This window comes from Hyalella azteca, unplaced genomic scaffold (genome assembly GCF_000764305.2).
Source record: "Hyalella azteca isolate HAZT.00-mixed unplaced genomic scaffold, Hazt_2.0.2 contig2218, whole genome shotgun sequence".
In the NCBI taxonomy this organism is placed as follows: domain Eukaryota; kingdom Metazoa; phylum Arthropoda; class Malacostraca; order Amphipoda; family Hyalellidae; genus Hyalella; species Hyalella azteca.
Window position 1 is genome coordinate 149,493 of NW_025932501.1, and position 20,638 is coordinate 170,130.

General features: G+C 40.3%; 1 protein-coding gene across 2 annotated transcripts in view; it reads left to right on the top strand.

Annotated features, from left to right (window-relative positions):
- Window positions 1-1,355: 1,355 nt before the first annotated feature.
- The window catches only part of LOC108676776 (transcription factor AP-2-epsilon), an 83,854-nt gene continuing 64,571 nt past the window's right edge, over window positions 1,356-20,638 (top strand). For both annotated transcript variants that reach the window (XM_018164912.2, XM_018164913.2), the window contains exon 1: window positions 1,356-2,460. In XM_018164912.2, coding sequence (XP_018020401.1) covers window positions 1,909-2,460 — 552 coding nt within the window. In that variant the 5' untranslated portion in view covers window positions 1,356-1,908. The remainder of the gene's footprint in view (window positions 2,461-20,638) is intronic.

A 20,638-nucleotide genomic window follows, 5' to 3' on the forward strand; every position in this document is an offset into this window, starting at 1 on the left:
CTGCTCAGCATTTCTGCAAATTAGGTCTGCAGAGCAGGTCTGCACATCAGGTCTGCACATCAGGTCTGCACATCAGGTCTGCACATCAGGTCTGCACATCAGGTCTGCAGAGCTGGTCTGCAAATCAGGTCTGCAGAGCAGGTCTGCACATCAGATCTGCACATCAGGTCTGCAGAAGTCTGCACATCAGGTCTGCAGAATTCTGCACATCAGGTCTGCACATCAGGCCTGCACATCAGGTCTGCACATCAGGTCTGCACATCAGGGTCCTGTCTCTTATACACATCTAGATGTGTATAAGAGACAGCATGTCTGCAGATTGGTTCTGTAAAATAGGCCTGCAGAATGGGTCTGTAGACTAAGTATGTAGACTAGATTTGCAAAAAAGGTCTGCACATTAGTCTTGCAGATCAAGTTTGCGAAGAAGCGCTGTACACCAGGTCTGCAGAGCAGACTTACAACAGGTCTGCACATCAGGTCTGCACATCAGGTCTGCACATCAGGTCTGCAGAGCAGGTCTGCAGAGGTCTGCACATCAGGTCCGCAAGTCACTCAGCGGTGTGGGGTAGGAACAGCCCCTGCGCTCACCAGACGCGCCAGTTTTTACGGCCGCGCCGCCGCAGCGCGCGTCGCTGAGGAGACCAATGAGCCAATGGACGCCCTCCTAGTTCTCCTGCCTCATATTCCTACTACTAATTCTTATCAGTACTTTGTTGAAGTATTGAATTGTAATGGAAGATTTAAATAACAAATCATAAATAATTGAATTTGTTACTCTTGGTTGAAGAGCCTTCTATAGTGTCCATTAAGCGGTTGTGAATTAACAAAATTTCCTCAATGTTTCTGTATCTTGAGCACGTTTAACAAGAGACGAGCAGCTCGTCGAGTGTGCGATTGAAAAGGCCCAATAAATGGCTTTGTGTCGCTGCTCGGCAATCGCAGGTGCGTACAGGTGGACGGCGGGAATCCGAATCATTATTAACAAAGTTTCGTACGAGTATGAGAATGTTTCGTCCAGATAGCCGTCTTGCAAAAACCGCATCAATGCTGCAGTACATTAGAGCTCGATTTGCCGCGCGCCTAAGATGTGAGCAGCGGTGGCAGGCATGTGGCCATCTCGAGCCCTAGGTACGTAGATGAAGGCAGGTGAGCGCGGACCAGCAAACCCTCCCCTTCCCTCTTGCCCCCAACCAGCCCCGCCCAGCCATGTTCAGCCAACCGTCCCCGCCAAGACGAATAACTCCCTACCTGGTCAGGACTAGTCGGTCGGTCGGTCCTACCTGGCGAGAAGCGCCTCCCCTCTCCCCCGCTCCCCGACCTGTGGAGCGTCTTTTAGACCAGCGCCGCATCCTGGCTCAAGACAGTCCCATTCCCTCAGGCAACGCGATCGCCAGTGACCCTAAGGCGCTCCCAACGTTTCTTCAAGCAAAACGTTAGCTCAGGTTCCCTACATCGCCCACTTGCTCAATTTCAGTGCCATCTGTGATGTCTTACTACGAGAAACGTCTTTAGCTGAGTGCAAGTGACCTGCCGTGTGCGAGAAGTGAAGTAAAGTGCGTGTTGGTTGTTGCGCGAGTCGACCTACACACTACTTAACTCCCTGCGCGCCTACTGCTCTTTTTAATGCAGATTATCTTACGCCTGTGGAGGATGTTTGTGTAATCCATAGCTTGCCGTGAGTAAATAACTTTTGAATAGGTTGTTCATGAACATTAGTTGTGTAGTTTTTGGATATGAACAATTTTATGTGATAATTTTCGGCAACTGAACATAGCACAATTCAACGCTTCAAAGTGTAATCAGTGAAGAAATAATTGCTACTGGTTTATTTTTTGAACATATTTTAGAATCGCATGGTGAACATCAAGTGAATTTTTTAGAGGGAATTAAAAAGAAACTACCGTCACTATGCCTGGTGAAGTGTCCCCTCAGAGCGGCGACAGCAGCAGCCCTGCTGCATCCCTCGCGCAGCAGGCCGTCGTGTTGGCCATTCGTCGGCAACAGCAATTTTTGCTGGAGCGTCAGCACTACGAGCAGCAGGAGCTGCAGCACCAGAGCGAACTGCAGCAGCACCTACAGTTGCAGCAAAAGGAACAACTGGACAACGCTCTGGAAGAACAGGAGCATCAGCGACAGCAGCAGCAGCAGCATCGCGGGCTGAGGCTTCACCTGCGTGAAAGTCTCGATGACGACTCCCCGCCAGCGCTCTCGTCACCATCGTCGTCCTTGCCGCCCCTGCCTCTACCACCTTTATCATCGCAGTCGTCTTCAACGTCGCCTTCGTCGGTGGCTGTTATCACTCCACCAACGTCTGGAGTCATCCTCGCGACCACGTCTGCCCTGGGTGAGCCTGTGTTCACCGTCATCCACGACTCGCCTATGATCACAAATGACGTGGATGACACCTCGCTAGATGACGTCACGGACGATGTCGTCGACCCTAACGGCGATGATGACGAGGTGAGGAAACCACGCATACTTTCCTTAGATTAAAAGAATTCAATTACATTAATTCGGTCTTCTAACACGATATCTAAATAATTTTCATGTGTCTGAGATCCAGCGAGTCTACCTATATATATGTAACGTAAAGCAGAGCGACCACACGTAGTATGGTAAACCTAAAGTTAATTTGTTGTATATTCAGGCACGTTCGGCACTGTGTGTTGCATTCACTATAGAAGAGACTGCAGAAATGTTGCAAAGCTAATGGGAAGACGGACAACATCATCATAAGACGTTTTTTGTGCTTATCTGTTCCCGCTTAAGTCCGTAAAAATGGAATTCGAATAATTATAAAATTCTCAACAATGAGGAAAATCTCCCGATTTTAATATTTTATTCATGCGTTTCACATCATGCTAAACCAGAAGCCCTCATTTATACGTACAATAATTAACCATTAGTTAAACCATAATCACTTGGTAATATTTTCCATTGAGAACCGGTGTCTGTAGCGAAGCTTGCTGACCACCATTGCCTCCGAAAGCGCGCCCAAAAATGTCAACTGGGTTTGTGGACACGACAGGCGTACGCCGCAGAGCGCAGCAGACTCCAGCTAAAGTGACCTTGAGGCTCGTGACTTTGCTGAACTGATCGTGGCAAAAAATGAAGATTTAATTACTCGCCAAACGTGATCGAAAATAAACACGTGAGAGCGCAAAACCACAAGATGAAATGCAACATTCAGGTTTGTATTCGAGGTAAATACATGAATTATAGTTGCAGCATTAATTGAACCGACAGCTTTTATTGTATCTATCATGATTTTCCAAACTCATCCTCCTCCTGATGAGCAGTCACATGGCACATGATTACCATATAGGAGCCTTGGTATACGTAACTTAATAAACCTGCATTAAATAAACGTATACAGGAGCCTTGATATAACTTGTCGCTTGCCCACCGCGCAAGTAACCCGTCGAGGGTCCTGTAGAAATTTTTCAATGACCGGAAATATATCAATATTCATTCGGTATATGAATTATTGGTAGCAAAATTAAAATGATTTAATTTAATTTCTTAATCATAAAAAGAATTACCACATTAGTTTCTTCAGGAAATATTGATTCTGCATTAGATATCTGCTCATGCACATTGATGACGCAAGATATTCTTGTATATTTATATCCTCATCGTGTTTAAACAAGATTCTGCTTACAATTAATTACTGTGAACGTTTTAACTCTCTGACGTCTCTGTGGTGGACGGAGCGTTCGTTTTGTCCGTTCCCTTTAAAACAAATTAACGCGGTCACCTGAAACCAGGATTTTCAGGTCCTTCAGGTATTAGTGTCATTTCTGCATTGTTATCCTCAGCTCTCGGGCTGAGCTGCGTGGCTTGAGTTCTCATGGTAAATTACCGGGCGCTCACAGGTCCTTTCGTGTTCAAGTGGAGTATCCTCACTTTATGAAGAAGTCAGCCAATTTTTTACTGAAAAATTAAATTTAATATTTGAGGTTATAATATAGACTCAAATCTTATTTGACTTAAAGTAGCGTGACATGCACTCACGTTCGGTTGTGAATCCATAGAGCCTAATTAATGGCCTCTTCATTAAATGTAGAGTCTGAAACTGATGCCTCGAGAACTTAATCTTTTATCAGCCTGATTTGGACGCCATTGTTAACTTTGATTATAACGCGAAAATGAAACTGTTTGAAATGTTTGTTAGCGAAGGGAAAGTGTACACATATACATATCGTATATGTATATATGCCGAATGTGCCAAATGCTATTGATGAAAGATTAATTATAATTTTTGATAATTCTATCGAAATCATGTCATACATTTTTGTTAGCAGCTAAAAAACGATTGAGATTCTTTTCTTTTGTTTCGTTATGTGGAAAGGCAGCCACAACATTTCTTGCTGCTTCTCTTTATTGTCCGTGACCGATTTGATTATCCGTGTTAAAAAGTGAAGTCAATCCATTTATGGTAAAATATTTGACTATTCAGATGAAACTTATTGGGGTTTCACTGTCGAATTTGTGTTTTTTTTTTATATTTATGGTGCCCATGATCACATGGTATAAAATTTGTACATTTGAAAGTGTTGGTAACAAAACACTTCCATAAGCAGAAATTATTTTATTTTGTTGCTTCCAAGAGCAAGAATTATTTGGTTTTGTTGCAAGTGAGACATTCAATTCCATTCGATGTTTAAGAAACCGAGTATAGCTAAGAGGGACGAAGGCGTCTTGAAACAACTCGGCTGTAGGAGTGAAGGACCGTTGAAAAACTATTCAAAAACGGTGCTTTCTTTACTCAAACTTGAGAGGCTATTGAGGTGTTTGACTGGATGCCCAATAAATAGGTAAGCCGGCTGCCCATTTTAAGTTGTAGAAGCGTTAGGCCGGCGAGCGGGCGTGTGCCGATGTTAACCTCAGGTGTGACCAAGTAATGCCGGAATAGTTATTACTGTGAGCTTAACTTTTTACTATTGAAATTCTCTAAATTATCCTATTTATTTCCTTGAAACCTATGACCAATCGAACGTAATGAAATCGTTGCTATTGAATAGCAATTTGCTCGTGATATATGAGCAGGTTTTAGGTGTAGATGTATTTGTGTCTGATGCATGCAGTGCTACTGAAGGCCGCTGTATCCGAGCGGCCGTTGGCTGGGCCACGCGGGCCCGTAAGCGAAATCAAGCTCATTGGCGGCTCTTAAACTGAGACCGCGGCCCTGATATAAGCTCCGTAGCTGCGGGACACGCGTTTGAATGAACCTCTGGAAACGGGTCCTCATTGAGAAGTTGTTTAGCTAAGGGCAAGGCTGGGATAAGGACCACCAACCTTCCTGTACCGCAATCCTCCTCCGGTGTCCTCGTTTTATTTGCCACCGATTTATTTTGGGTTAGGCTTCCATTGCATTATTTGGACGGCGGCAAGGAAACTTTTGTTAAGTCGCGGCTGTTGAGTATCTTCGGGGTCATCATTTATTACAAAGAAGATGGGGATGCGATTTCTTTTCACTACTTCTGCAAGTTACACTTCAAACTGAGTGTTAAGTGTAGAAAGAATTGTAATCTTCTGAGGCACCAGCCAAGCTGTTGCCGCGGCAGCTCCCATATTAAGGTCTGAGCACTCTAAATTTGTTTGCAAACTAAATTTATTGGCTATTTTCCTCCATCTAGGAGTTGCATGTCGCGGTTCTGAATGACCACACAACTATTTTCAATGAGGTGAACTGAAGAGATAAAAAACTGAACTGAAAAGAGATAAACCATGGTTTGTGTGAACTGAAAATAAACATGGTGAACTGAAAAGAGCTAAACTCACCGACTTGGCTGTAGTAATATCAACAAGATTTTAAGTTGACCGCCTTAATGCATTGATCGACGATATTTTTCTTATTGTAACAATAACCTTTACCGGCGTTTGATAAATCGATACGAGATTCAGAGCATCAAAAAATTTCTCTGTATTTTTGCCGCTTCAAAAGCTCGGGATTTGGAGTGCAAAGGAATGAATCTTCGCACCCTCTGTGATGCTTGGACTGCTTTTTCAAAGTCAACTTACTATATAGTGCCGAGTGTCTGCCATGTAGTTTAAATATTTAACGCTTCAGAGTGAATGCTGAGTGCAGCTTCTATAGGGACACATTGCTGTTACGTTTGCGCCGCTTCTGCGCTAAAGAAAATCGTGCAGGCCTTCACTAACTTAGCATAACTGTTCCGCTTGTAAAGATTCCACATTGCGGCTTTACAAGGGCTTAAGAAGGATGACAGGCTTGGCCTAAGAGAAATCGCCGTCCGCGCCAACCTTGCACGCAATGTTTGCTAGAAAAACATCACGTGAGTTACGAGACGTGCTGGGTCAACGTGCCCTGATTAATTGTGCTCCTCCCTGTAACGTGGGCGCAATATTTTCAGGTACAAGTGGTCCTACTGATTAATTGTGCTCCTCCCTGAGGCTTGCGTGCAATATTTTCAGGTACAAGTGGTCCTACTGATTAATAATTATTGTGCTCCTCCCAAAAGCTTGCGTGCAATATTTGCTGGTACAAGTGGTGTTACTTATTAATTGTGCTCCTCCCTGAAGCTTGCGTGCAATATTTGCTGGTACAAGTGGTGTTACTGATTAATAATCATTGTATGCCCCTCTCTGAAACGTGATGCACTATTTTCAGGTGCAAGAGGTCTTACCGGCAAATTGATTTATTCGAAGCGAGGCACGAGAATGATTTTCGTTTGCGGCCATTGGCACAATTGTAATTATTGCTCAGATTTGCGTTCAGTACAAGCATTGATCATTCCCAAATGCTCCTAGTCACCCGTGACTAGGATTTTATAGTTGTAATTTTTTCAACCACTAATTCGCGTTCTAATTGCTAGTCAACTTCATCATATAACTATTTATCGGTTTGAGAAGTATTGCTATATGATCATACCTATTATATATTTATTTTGGTAGTTAGTATGCGTTTGAAGCCTGCTACCGTAAATACAACGAGTTCAGTTCAGCGCCTATTGACAATACCTATCGTGTCGGGGTGATACCTGTAATAGATTTTTATCGTGCATGTCGGGTGCAACATAATTTAAAATTGGTTTGTAAGGATTTACCTTCACAGACTAAAAATTGTTTTCTTCCATGTTTTGAAACGAATAAAATGAGAGTTCTGTGTTTTTTTTAGACTTTGAAAATTTTGTTTTAAAGGGCCATTCTATAATCAGAAATCTCTAGTTGCATCATTATTAAGGTGATTGTAAAATTACCACCATCACCAATCTCGTGTAACGCCAGGCTAAACTGCTAGTCCTATATAAATATAAATATCTTAAAATTGGAATTGGTTCATAGGAATATAACTGTGCTGTTCATCGCCCGTGAGTGTTTCACTTCATTATCCCATCTTTTTATAAGTCGGTTTATCGGTTCCCTGGATGCTCTGAGGTGAATATTCATAATGCGCTTATAATTTTGGATACACGAACGTTGTGTATAGGATTCGTATGAAGATTATAGATGTGTATAGATAGATTCATCTGAAGTGACCTCGTCGCATTCAGAGTGTCTTCATTGCCGCTCTGCAATATTGAACGAATATCAATAAGGCTTTGGCTATTTGTGAGCTATCCCAAAAATTCAACGTATGAGTGTATATCATAACTCGGTCCTTTCCAAATGCTAACAAGTCGTTACTTGCATCCAAAAGGCTGACTTAATTCTTTATGCAGGTATAGCTAATGACATCTTTATTTTACTCACACATGCTCTGTTGTGCGTGCCGAAGCTCTTTATGGATCGGCAACATTAAGAGTATGCAGCGGATATACAAGTGCAGGAGCCTCAACATAAATATGATCACAGTTTGTACCCACTTGAGTGCGCTGCCTTCGATGTGACCACACCAGCAAGTTCAAGGATTGCTTCTCATCGTTTATTTTGCTCATTGTAAAATAAACGACTGGAACGTTTTGAAAGTTTGACCGATCGATACTGGAGAACTAACAAGTTTTTGCGCCGTTGAAAATGAAGCCTACATGAATATTTTTGACGATATTTGAATTGATTTAAATGCACGTTCTTAAAAAAAGAAACTTGGCAAAAAACACAAACAAGTGAAAATATAATGCTCAAGTGCGTGTCTGTATTTTAAAATAATTTGTCCGTTTGGCATATTTTTATGTGAGCCGGCCTTGCCAAATACATGACCTCGTGTTTATGTGTACAGAGTCCAAGTATTTTCCGCTGCGAAGAAAATATGATTGAATATTCAGCAAGCTAAAAAGAAATAATTACTTCGCTTCTATTGCATTATGTGCTTACTGAATTTGAAGGGCGAATATTAATGTTCGTCCGACAGAGTTGTATTGAAACTATACTGCGAAATGTCGGGAGAAACGTCGCCGAATTTTAACTTGCTTTGGACGTCTTTACGCTCAGCCAGAAGCTGCCAGTATACGCGGCTTGCTATTAACCACAGCCTAGTAGCTTTGCACCTAAGTTACGGCCCGAGATTTGAATATCTTTTGTTGTGTAACCACTATTCAGATGCGCGATGTCTTCGTTACTCGCTCAACTCTCATGCAAAACAATATCCAGCCATGTTCGAATATGCAGAAGCACAGTCGAAATATACATGACTGGTCATCATTAAGTATTCACTGAATTTCAGTACCTGTAGTTCAAAATTTACTCAATGATCTTCTTTGCTGAGTGCATATGAAAGCTTCTTCGGGGGCTGCAAAGACGTTTGAATTAGATTTTAGGTTGGGAACTGCTGGTAATCGCGGTAAATGGCTTGCAATGCCTTATGTTGACACGAAAGATGAAATGCAACTTTTAGATGATTAATTTTCAAGGCTCGATATACGAGGCTCGAACCTCTGTTGACTTTGTCTTCAGTTATAAGATAAGAATTTCTTTATTTTTTATTTATTGATTAGACTTAGGGTAACAGTGAAACTGTTTGGCTGTTGAAGAGCAATCAAGACGATTATATGTGTTCCTATAACAGTCTCAATTATATAAGTTAACATTTTTTTACCGTTGAAATATCAGGCAAAAAGCGAAGATATTCGCATGAAAGTTTATGGAATAATTCATTTTTGCTAGTATCCGATACAATCAAAATTGTGCTGCATTCCGTCGATATGACTGCACAGATTGTCTGAAAATTCATTCGGGGATATATTTCAACTGATACTGAAACGTTGAATTTACGCTGGACCAGAAGCTTATTGATGAGTGCAGCAGTGCTTTAAGTTTCGCTTAAGGCTGGTCAAAAAATCCCATCGTGGTCTTAACACTTATCGGTTAGATAATCTGATTCAGGGTGTATGTCGCTGTAAAAAATCCTCGAAATATACACAACATGAAGAAATAACGTGGACTGTTTGAATTATATTTTAATTTTTTTATTTTCAGAGTCTGTCTGAGATGTGTTTTAATTATTTATTTACATCATTTATCTTGCCTTGTTTTAGATACACTTCAAACCACTTAGATTGAATTATTCAAGTGAAAAAATGGGTTAATTTACTGTCTCTGTGGAATTTATTCAACAAAATAGTTTTAATTTTTATGCTTAAAAGATGAGAAACAAACGGAAGCTATATTGTGGCTAAATGTTCATGCCCACCGATTTAGTGCTTCAGAAGTTATGCATCATGTTTTCCCATTTTAACTCCGTTTATAATCCCAATATTAAATTTTGAAAATGTATCCTGTAAGGCTGTAAGCTATCTATCCTGTTCTCCTATTTTAATTCCGTTTATAATCCCAATATTAAATTTTGAAATTCAAACAAAAGGCGTCGCTCCCCAGTAATAACAAGAAAATATTTCATAATTTAATCAAGACTTCTAACTGACGTGTACTTACTCGACCTACTACGCCGTCTTCCGATTTTACGATCTCGCCTTTGTGTCACTTGTTCTAAAAAAAACTGGTTCTTCTGGGTTGGAAATAGGGCTGAACTTTATGTTATGGATTTTGTACGCCCGTTCGTACCATATAATTATTATAATGTGTAATTATTACTGAGATAATAATAATTGTATATTCCCATCATTTCAACAATAAAATATGATATAATGTATATAATAATAAATTATATAAGTATAACAATATAACAATTTTTAGTTCAGTACAATTATAAGTACAATAATTCTTGTTGAAAATAATGAAGAATACTTTTTTAAGTTGCTTAATTAACCTAATGAACTCATCGATACAGTTTCATTTTTATGTCGTCCTTGTGCTTCTAGTTTCTCCTGTTATTATAATCATGATCATTCGTCATCAAAGAATTTTCTAAGAAAATCTCTTGATAGGAAGCGTAATTTCACATTTTCGTTAAATTTTCATCCACAAGCTTGGAAAAATATGTATTCAAAAACGGCCGCAGCAGAAAAAGTTTGCTCTCTTCTCAATCTGATTCTTGTTCAAAACTGTTTCAAAAACATGGGGAAAACCGGACACTCTCTATGATGCGTGGAACAGACAAGTTCTTTTACCTCTTCTAAAGACGATGCGAAGAAGATGCCCACACATCCGTGCAAATCGGGTTCACTTCCTGAGTAACTCTGGCCTTATCAGCAGTCAGGCAGCTTTTCTGTTCGATGGCCTTTTTTATGAAGCGATCGTCTTAGACGAGTGGCATGATGCTGCCTCATCCCAGCGCTGCCGACAAAGACCAGCCACAAATCTTATCAAAAACACCAGTTTAATGACATCGCCAGGCGTTCGAAATAAGATCGACTTGGAAGAGCGCCTGCCACATGTTCGCAGATCTCTTCTGATCTTGAAAAAGCTAGTTTTTCATTGAAGATCATTATTTTTTAACGCCCAATTCCAGGTAGAATTCCCAAATTCTGGAAGTAGTAAACTTTTGGTCACTCGGCAAGATCGTAGCCAGCCGATGACTGGGATCACTCTCTACTTAGCGTTGAGGTTTCCCTTATTTCAGAGATTTATTGAAAACGGACTCGGGTCATTTTTTTCACGGGAAAATTTTTAACGAAAGGATGCAGATGTCAGTTTGTATTGAATTTTTTTATGCTTGACCCTTTATGGTGAAAATGCATTAATCGAAACTTTTATGGAGCTCTCCATGCATCACTGATGAAAAGTTTGACTGTGAAAAATATAACTCCGTAGGTGCGCCACCTCTTTAGCCATCGGCTCTTCCACGCGATGGCAGTTATTTTTCTTAAGTGAACTTCAGAGTTTGCCAGAATATATAGTAGCTATTGAAGGGTAGACTTGCTATGATGCAGGAAGAATGGAGCGTTTAATAATCAGAATTAATTTTTAATCGCTCGAGTAGCAATTAGGTATTATTAGAATAGCTATATTTATTATAATTAAGAATAGCTATAATATTTAATTTAATTTTAGCTATATAATATTTATTATATTAAGTATTATTAGAATAGCTATTTTTTTATTTTTTCTTGGCGCACCCTGATAACATAGATGCCGTATGGGCGCTGGCTCGCATGAGAGCGGATGTGGCCCCCGCCACCTCGCCGGTCTATAATGCATGAGGTGCGCTTCCCATGAGCTGCAGATAAGCGCGATCTTGGACTCCTCTCGCCGCCGCTTCTTTGTTCGTCCAAACTCCCGCCGAGCTCATTTACCTCCTAAATTTCCTGCCAACCGAAGATGCATGGCACATGCTTTTTCAACCTCAGGGCAGTGGATATCCGGAAGCACATTCGAACTTGGAGCAGCTACTCGTTCATTATGCTAATTATCGTGGAGCAAATTGTCTGCTGCGAGACGATGCATCGCACGTACTTCTGCATCCTCCGGGCATGGGATAACCGGAAGCGTATTTGAACTTCAGGCTGCGGCTGATTACTGGAGGAAGAAAGAAGATGGTGCATATCTCAAGAAATTATGAGTGACTGCAGTAAACTCTTCTTATTTCACATAAAATATATGCGAAATACTATGTACGCTATGTGCGAATTTTTCGCAGAGAGCATTTTTGAACAAGGAGAGCTTATTCGTAATTTTTAAACACGGTTGAACACAAATATTTTGAAAACTTCCATGGCTTTAACTGAATCTTCTTGGGAACAAGTAAATGGTTGCTTGTGAAAATAGGAGCCTTAATTGTATATTTGGCACGCCTTTGTCTTCGCACTGAGAATTTATATTCCTGATGTGGAGAAGAAAACATGTGTCATCTTTATTCATGTTTATATATTTTTTTTTAAATACCACGATTTGCTGAATGAATTTTATATCGAGTGTGATTAATTGTATCACTAAATTATATTGACTTTTCTCTGTTGCTTTAGTGCGTTTAATTTGTGGTTCAATTACGTTTGAATATTTCGGCTAAAAAATTATTGGACAGCCTTTTGTGACGTCTCGTTCTCAGCAAAACGAATATTCCCTTTTCGTTAATTAACAGTGATCTTATCAGCAGATAAGTTCCAACCCAAGACTGAGTCTTAGTTCTCTAGTGCAGTAAAATAACCTAACTGGCTGAACAACTGTACTTTATTGGCTCCACAACTGTACTTTATTGGCTCCACAACTGTACTTTATTGGCTCCACAACTGAACTTTATTGGCTCCACATTGTAAGCTTCTTCAGGGCAGTAGCTCGTGCATGAAATTTTCGGGATCTTTTATTTTCGAACTCGATTTTCTATGTAATTTAAGTTTCTTTAAAGTGACTTGCTTATTTGTTTCCAAATTTTCTAATTGTTCAATTATTCTTCGTTGTTCTCCTGTAGTTTCAGGCGACTCGAATGACGAATGACTACTTAGGTGAAAATAATTATGGAATGGCAGAAACTATAAGCTGGCTGATGGGGATTCTGGGTTGAAGCTACTGCTCAAAATCTGCATGTCTTCACGAATATGAAAGCCATTCTACGTAATTTAAAGGTCTTTTTGCGCTAATGGCGTAAAAGGCTTATGTCGCGCTTTTCCTTTCATATTAGGTGACTCCAAATAATGTAATAAGACCATAGTGGTAATAGAATTTGTAATAATTTTAGCGACTACTATTGAGATAGCGACTTGATGATTTCAGGGTAGTACAATGCATTCAATTGAAAATCCTTAACAGAAGAACTTTTCGCCACAGCACTATTTTGAAGTTCAATATTTGAGTCTTTCAGTATAGCCGTTCATATATAATTGATATATGTATTTTTTTATGAAGAAAGTCGCAGTCAAACGCTTCGTCCCTCGACCACCAGGCTCTAATGTTAATGACCAAAGTTTAGATAAAAAGATTACATCCTTGGACGTTGCAGGTGTATTTTGCCTTGCAATTCTTGAAACTGAAAGGAGGGCGCATCAAAGTAAAATATTTAACTTAACTTCAAGCAAATGTTACAAGCTTTTTAAGTTAGCAAATTGCAGTATTCGATGCACTAAACTCGGGTTGCAATTTTTTTTACTATACTTCACTTGCTGTCTGAACCTAATTTTAATAAACTATTCTCGACAGTCTCTTGCCGCAGAGTTGCAGTCATTTCTCTTTTGTTTAATATTTATAGAAAAATCCGTTGTTGTACCATTCAATATCTGAAATTCTTTAGTCAGTTTTTGATAGTTTACACGAGTCTTGCGATTAGCGTATGAGTGTTATAATCGGAATATTTTCTTACTATACATCATGTATCGTGGGATTTAGAATATTTGTTAATAAAGCCTAATGAACTTGCCTAACATTTATTGTTGTTTTCATGTTCCACATTAATTGGCATTCTACTAATTCGACATCAATTAATTATCCTTGTAATACCGGATTGAAAATTCTTTTACTTATTTATTTTAAATGCTATGTTGAGTTGATGACACTTGTTTTCGTTGACACTTTCATGTTTTCATTATTAGTTTTAAAGACAGGACAGGAGGCTTTTCGTTCGACGTTCGTGCTGACGTAGTATGAACAGAATTTAATATAAGTTTTGAGCGAGAGCAGCAACCGGCTTCCTTTATCTCAATTAAGGCACTCAGGTGATGTAGGGAAGCTTACACCTTTTCTTCTCGGAGAGTTTCCTGTCTTAGGTCCTAAAACTTCGGACAATTGCTGTAGTTTGTCGGCCCTTTTTACGACTTAATTGAGGATGAAACATGGGACTTACGCGTACAAAGCCGCGATTTACAAGCATGAATATGTATGGTGCAATGCTTCACACGTATACATACACATCTTCATACACATCTTATCGCTGCATCTACAATTTGAGTGTTAAAAAGTGGAACGAAGTCTGCCTTTATGATCTCCAAGAAACTCACATGGCCTTAGAGCACCAAAGTTTGTATAATATTTAGGCATATTTCAATACAGGCTCATTATGTCAATACATTTAAATTTTAAATGTTTTGCAGCCGTTCAGTAGTTACTCTACATCAGCGTTTTCGGTGCGACTGATGACGGTGATGTACGTAGTTCTGAAATTTATAGTAAAAATGAAATTGAATACAAAAACTAATTCGGTTCTAAAGACGTGAATATCAGAAGAGTTTCTCTGCTACAACTGATCAGTGCCTTTGAAATGAGATTTCAACGGCCTTCATCAACGGTTTCGGTCTTTATTTGATTGCATGTACATTTAATCAATATTTGGCGTGTGTTTCGATTCGACTATAAAATCTATTTGAAAACCTAAATAATTACTTTGGCATGACCACGACATTAAAGTCACAATGTGAGGTTTTGATGTGTCCAACATTTTATACCAATTGTGAAACTCATCGTCGCTTAATTGATCGATGAGGATGCTGATTTAAATCGTTAGAAACTATAAGTGTAGTAAATTACATTGATATTAATTGATTTTTAGTAGATTGGAACTTGCTTCAAATGACGAAAACTTTCGGATATGCTTGCATGATATCTAAACTGGATGCAATGCTTACCAAGTCGCTGAGGCGGCAGCTTAGCAGCTGCTTGTATGACTAAGCAACTCGCAACCCGCGTGACTAAGCAGATTGTCAGTCGTGACAATGCTGCCTTAATTATTTCATTTTTCACTTGCTTCTTACTAGCACAGGTAAGGTCATCACATCGTGGAGGTATGCAATATTGCATGGGTTTTTATTTGTTTGTTGCTTGATTGTTCATGAAGTCAAACATTAAATCTGACCAAAAATTTACACAACTGCTGTAGAATGAATTACTCGATCGTGTAATAATATGAAAAACAAGATAGCAGATCTAAAGTCTGTAAAGATAATTGTCAGCAAGTATCAGCACCCATGACACGTAGCAATTTTTGTCAAGTCGCTCACTATAATTAAAAGATTGATCGAATAAATGATGCTTGTAGATTGTGAAGATTTGCACTATCACTGCCTGCGCGTCAACTTCGGAACCGGCGATATATATGCTCTTTTTCCTTTCGAATAAAAATAATTTTCTATAGTTTTGAGACCAAAATTTATGCCTCACCTGCAGAGTACAACATTAATGTTGGATAATCATGTTCAGTATTAATAGCTATTATTAATTTCATTCTCTTGAACCGGCAATGCTTACGGGCGACGGATTTACTACAAATCGAAATGGGTGATGTATATACTGCATTGACTTCAGTTGATTTTATATTTGCTATTTGAGAATTTAAAACTACGAAGATGGAAAAATGGCACTCATTTCGTGCCTAGTTAAACACTTAACAACAGGAGTTATTTCGAAATAGATAAAGCTATTGATCAACATATTGCTCGAAGATGTACCTAGCTAAGTAGGATAAAAAGCAGCGCATGTATAGCAGCAGCCCCAGCACAGGAACAGCAGCAGCGCGTGTATAGCAGCAGCCCCAGCGCAGGAACAGCAGCAGCGCGTGTATAGCAGCAGCCCCAGCGCAGGAACAGCAGCAGCGCGTGTATAGCAGCAGCCCCAGCACAGGAACAGCAGCAGCGCGTGTATAGCAGCAGCCCCAGCGCAGGAACAGCAGCAGCGCGTGTATAGCAGCAGCCCCAGCACAGGAACAGCAGCAGCGCGTGTATAGCAGCAGTCCCAGCACAGGAACAACAACAGCGCGTGTATAGCAGCAGTCCCAGCACAGGAACAACAGCAGCGCGTGTATAGCAGCAGTCCCAGCACAGGAACAACAGCAGCGCGTGTATAGCAGCAGTCCCAGCACAGGAACAACAGCAGCGCGTGTATAGCAGCAGTCCCAGCACAGGAACAACAGCAGCGCGTGTATGGCAGCAGTCCTAGCACAGGAACAACAACAGCAGTCCCAGCACAGGAACAACAGCAGCGCGTGTATAATAGTAGTGTGAGGTGTGGTGACGCTGTGAGGTGTAATGAGGATGTGAGGTCGTGAGAGTAAAATATTGGTTATGAAGAACAACACAATTATAAATAACCAGCATACGCCATTTGTTTCATGTTTTGAGTAGATATTCAACCTCAGCAAACTTTACACGTTTCAGAGGTAAACAGTACAGCGGCTACAATACTTCAATGTAAAAAATCTAAAGTTAGTTGGTCGCTCAAGGTGCACAATGTGCAGGTGCTACTGACAACGCAAGTGTAAAACCAGAACAAAAGCCGCTCAGTTGAAGCGTGTACATCTAAGCGGCTCTCAGTGGTGAGGTAAACCAAGAGAAGCTCAAAGGGTCACTTCAGCTGTATTCCACATATAGCTGCTGAGGTCAGTGCAGGTGTAAAACAACACAGCAGTACAAATAAGAGCAGGAGGGAGGAGCAAAGTTGAGGTGTTGAAGAGGCGGTCCAAAGGGCGGGATTGGCGAGCACGGCCGGCGTAAGGGCGGCTATGCGCGCGGCAGCGGCGGCGGTGATTACAGCAGGTCAAACAGTGGCTTGGTAGCGGCCAACAGCGAAGCTGGTGCGGCAGCGCACTCGCATCCTATTGTCTTGACTCACTGAAACTATAACAACTTGGCTCCCTCATTGAACTTATCTCGTCTCAGGTTACAAGTCACAACTTTGCTTCTTGTTTTGATTGTCTAATGCACGCGAGAGCTTCAGTGAATAGATTATCCATGTTATGTTCGTCGTGTGCAGTGTTTTGGAAAACATTAATAATTAATTGTACTGTTTGATTGTCATTCACGAAGCAGTACTCGTTCATGAAAGGAACGAGTACTGATTAAAATAAGATTTGGTCGTGTGCAACTCATGTGGAAAGGCTCTACTTCACACATATGAACACATATATTATAATACGTTTCAATGTATAATATACAATCCGTTTCATAATACGAGTTCCTACAAACGTGGTCTGTGCTCTTGTCCTTGAAATTTGTATATCGCCCACGTGTGTAGTAGAGCTTTACCGTCTATCTCCAAATTTTCGTTTTGTTGTTTAAATTTAACATTTTCCCATTTTTTCATAGATACCAAATTTGTCTCTCTATAACACATGTAAGATTCGGAAAAACGTGATACATTTTTGTGTGCAATATCGAACAGACTAAATCTTCTTGCAAGCTTTAAAGGCAGATGAATTCTGTGCAATATTTACTGTGCCAATATACAACTTAGTGACGTACTTTAAATTTGAAAATTTTTGTCCGAAGTGCTGGGTTTTCTTCTTTCACGTCGATCGTGTTTAAAGCCTATTTGCGGTTGATTAAATTATTTGGACTGTAATAAGTAAATCTGCCTACTTCGAACTATTTGGTTGAAATGAAATTGTGCATTGGAAGGAAAGCAAGTACCGCTAAGGAAAGAAAGCAAAGGAAAGAACGCAGTTAAAGTACTGAAAATATCCTCTCGTTGTGTTCATGACAGCGACGAACTTCTTGCGCTGAACGTACGTTGGCTTCTGTTCTGGGACAGTGCGAGTTCGCCTAGCAACACTTCTTGGCCTGGATTACAGACCTTATTATTCACAGCTTTGAAATCCACTTTGCCTTGAATGTCAGCTCGGATCGGTGGCTGAAATAATCACCTGTAAATAATTCTACGATAAATGTCCAGCGGAAGAGGATTTTCGTATAAAGATTTGTAATGACAGCAATGGAAGTAACTTCCTTGTTGTCACCAGGACCTCTACATCACCTCCCTACACCTCCCAGTCCATGGCAGGAATCACCGGTGAGATTAACTTTTACAGTCAAAAAATTTATTATGCATCAATAATTATCATAATATTTGTTGTCATTGCCAAACTATTGTTGGCTGGCAGGGTCGACTAAAATGTTTAGCCAATATTCGGAAATTAAATTTTAATGTTTTAATTTCATAACAATCGGTATTTTTCAAATTTGATCTGACTCTCTTGTACCGTGGAATCCGTTTAAATCGACCATGGCTGACTTTGATGACGAGTAAACGTTTTTCCAATACATGGTTTATGTTAGAATTTCCGAACTTTGTTAACTTTTCAAATTACTATATAATGACCGTTTTTAATACGCTTGGCATTCAAACAATTCTAGACTTTAAACATTCATTATTGTTTTAGTTCAATACAAAGTATTCCAATTCAATTTTCTTGGGGTGTTTCAACCAGCCAATAGTTATCTCTCCGTTGCCGTCGTTGCTCTTCCCTCGCGTGTTTGAGAGCATTTCTCATTCCGTCTAGACTATCAAGTTTCGTAGGCTTTTACCGTCTCGAGTTTCCGCAGGTGCTCAGCCCTTTTAATGTTGAGTTCTGTGGATAATTCCGGCTCTGTCCCAGACGCCAGGACACCTGTCTGGCACTATTAAATTCTCCTGCGGAGCTCGTACAATCTTCCTACGCCTGATAAAGATTTTTCGACTGTTGTCATCCTGTGCATGATATTTTCCTTCTCAGAACGAAATTATGTTATAGGAAAATCAACTTCTGTATGAGATACAACTGCCGAAAGAAAACGTGAGCCCTTTATACATTTTCTACGGTTTGTTTGTTGGGGAAATTGTTACTAAGTCGCCTAGCTGAACGGGTAAATATGTTTCAGGAATGACAAAATTCAGTTAAAACTTTTTATGCTCTCCCATTTGCATTCCTTAATTATGAGGCGTTGCGTGAGGATGCCCTTCGGTTTCATTGAAAAAGCCCACTCCAACGTTCAATCTCATTTCCTAGTACTGAACATCAATATATAGTAGCTTCACGATAATTTGATTTTGCTTGATAACAACGTTGAATTTTTTGTACAAATTGTAGAGGGAAAATCAACAAGCAGCTAGGGAGCCAACGACAAGCAAATGTGTCACTGTGGTCCACAGACTTCTATGCTGGTTGTTGTTCGGGATTTTCGATCGTGAACAGAAAGCTCACGACTCGAGGCCTAGCAGTGAAGTATAAACTACTTGAACAGGTCGAGGGAGCCAGAGGAGCAACACCTGCTCCTGAGATCTTAGCAAATCGAGCTTCTCCATTGGTCAGTTTGCCACGGCAGCACCTGGCGTCTATTCGGGCATCTTCGAGTTTGTATCACTTCTTGACCGTGCTCACTGAAGGTCAAAAATATTTTGATGTTAGGTGATCAATTATACGATGTTATAGGACAAATTGACCCCCCATTAGTCGGTAACATCCTCTCTGCAGTATAGGCTTCGTGGGCAAGTCTCCAGTAAATGCAGTAATGTAAATTGACAATTCCTATCACCTAGCAAGACTTTCTCTGTCTCAAAGATTTTCTAAGTGTATTTAGAATAGAACTTCAGTGCCCAATCTCTGTTGAACGTGACCATTTGATTGCCGTTAAAGGCTTTGCGCTCGTTTAGGCAACTCAACGCAGCAATGGTGGCTCACTTTACCCATTCTTCGCGTGCTTCTGACCTAAGTGTTTATCGCGTGCCCATTTCTCTTAGGATATTTGCATCGAGCATTTTGCTGGACATTAAATGGTCCAGAGTTGGCCGCATTTATTTCTTCGATTTTTCTCATCTTCCCAAAACTTTGTTGTAGAAGGCTTAAAATTACGATTCTAGTGGTTCCGTCGAGTTAATATATCGACCAAATCGTGGCCAGTGTTGTACAACCGATCATTAAAACACCAAATTTTGAAACGATGTGCATCTCGACGGGCATCTGCATGACAACACTGTCCGGTCTCCTGGAATTGATACCAGTTTCAATACAGACAGTCTAGCAACTACTTAAACATGTCATTCATTTTAAAAACTATGAACAGAAACTAAATCCTTCTTGATATGATTATCTTAAGGATGATTTATAATTTAGACTTAATATTTAAATTGTTCAAATAACCACGAGCCTCTCTACTCATTGTGCTGGAGATCAGATAACGTCGCTTAAAGGATTTCTGCTCGGTCTGTTGTGAAGATGCCACGAGTAACGTTTAATGGCCATCGAACTGTAATCTCATATAGCTGGCGTTCAATTTAAAATCCTGGCCCTTATATGTATTGCATATCAAACACGTTTCACATAAAATATAACACATGTACAAGTAATATATGTCCGGTACGTTGGCCATAATATCCTGTGCCATCGTAAGTGATTTATTAAAAAGGAGTAAATAAGCTTTATTTGTGGTGGCATGCACGGATGACTGCGCTGCCAATACAGAGGCGGTCATCCATCGCAAGCGAGGGGCTCTCTCGCTTTCTCATCCGGTTGCTGGAATTGCCCTGCCCGTGCACGGAAGGAAGGTTTATCGGTGGCCAATGGCCGGCTAGCGATCAGCCGACGATAATTCGTCGATGATTTTCCTTTACACGGTGCATGGCGTGGTCGCTCATTTGCTGTCACCGCCACTCAATGGCAGGAAAAAAC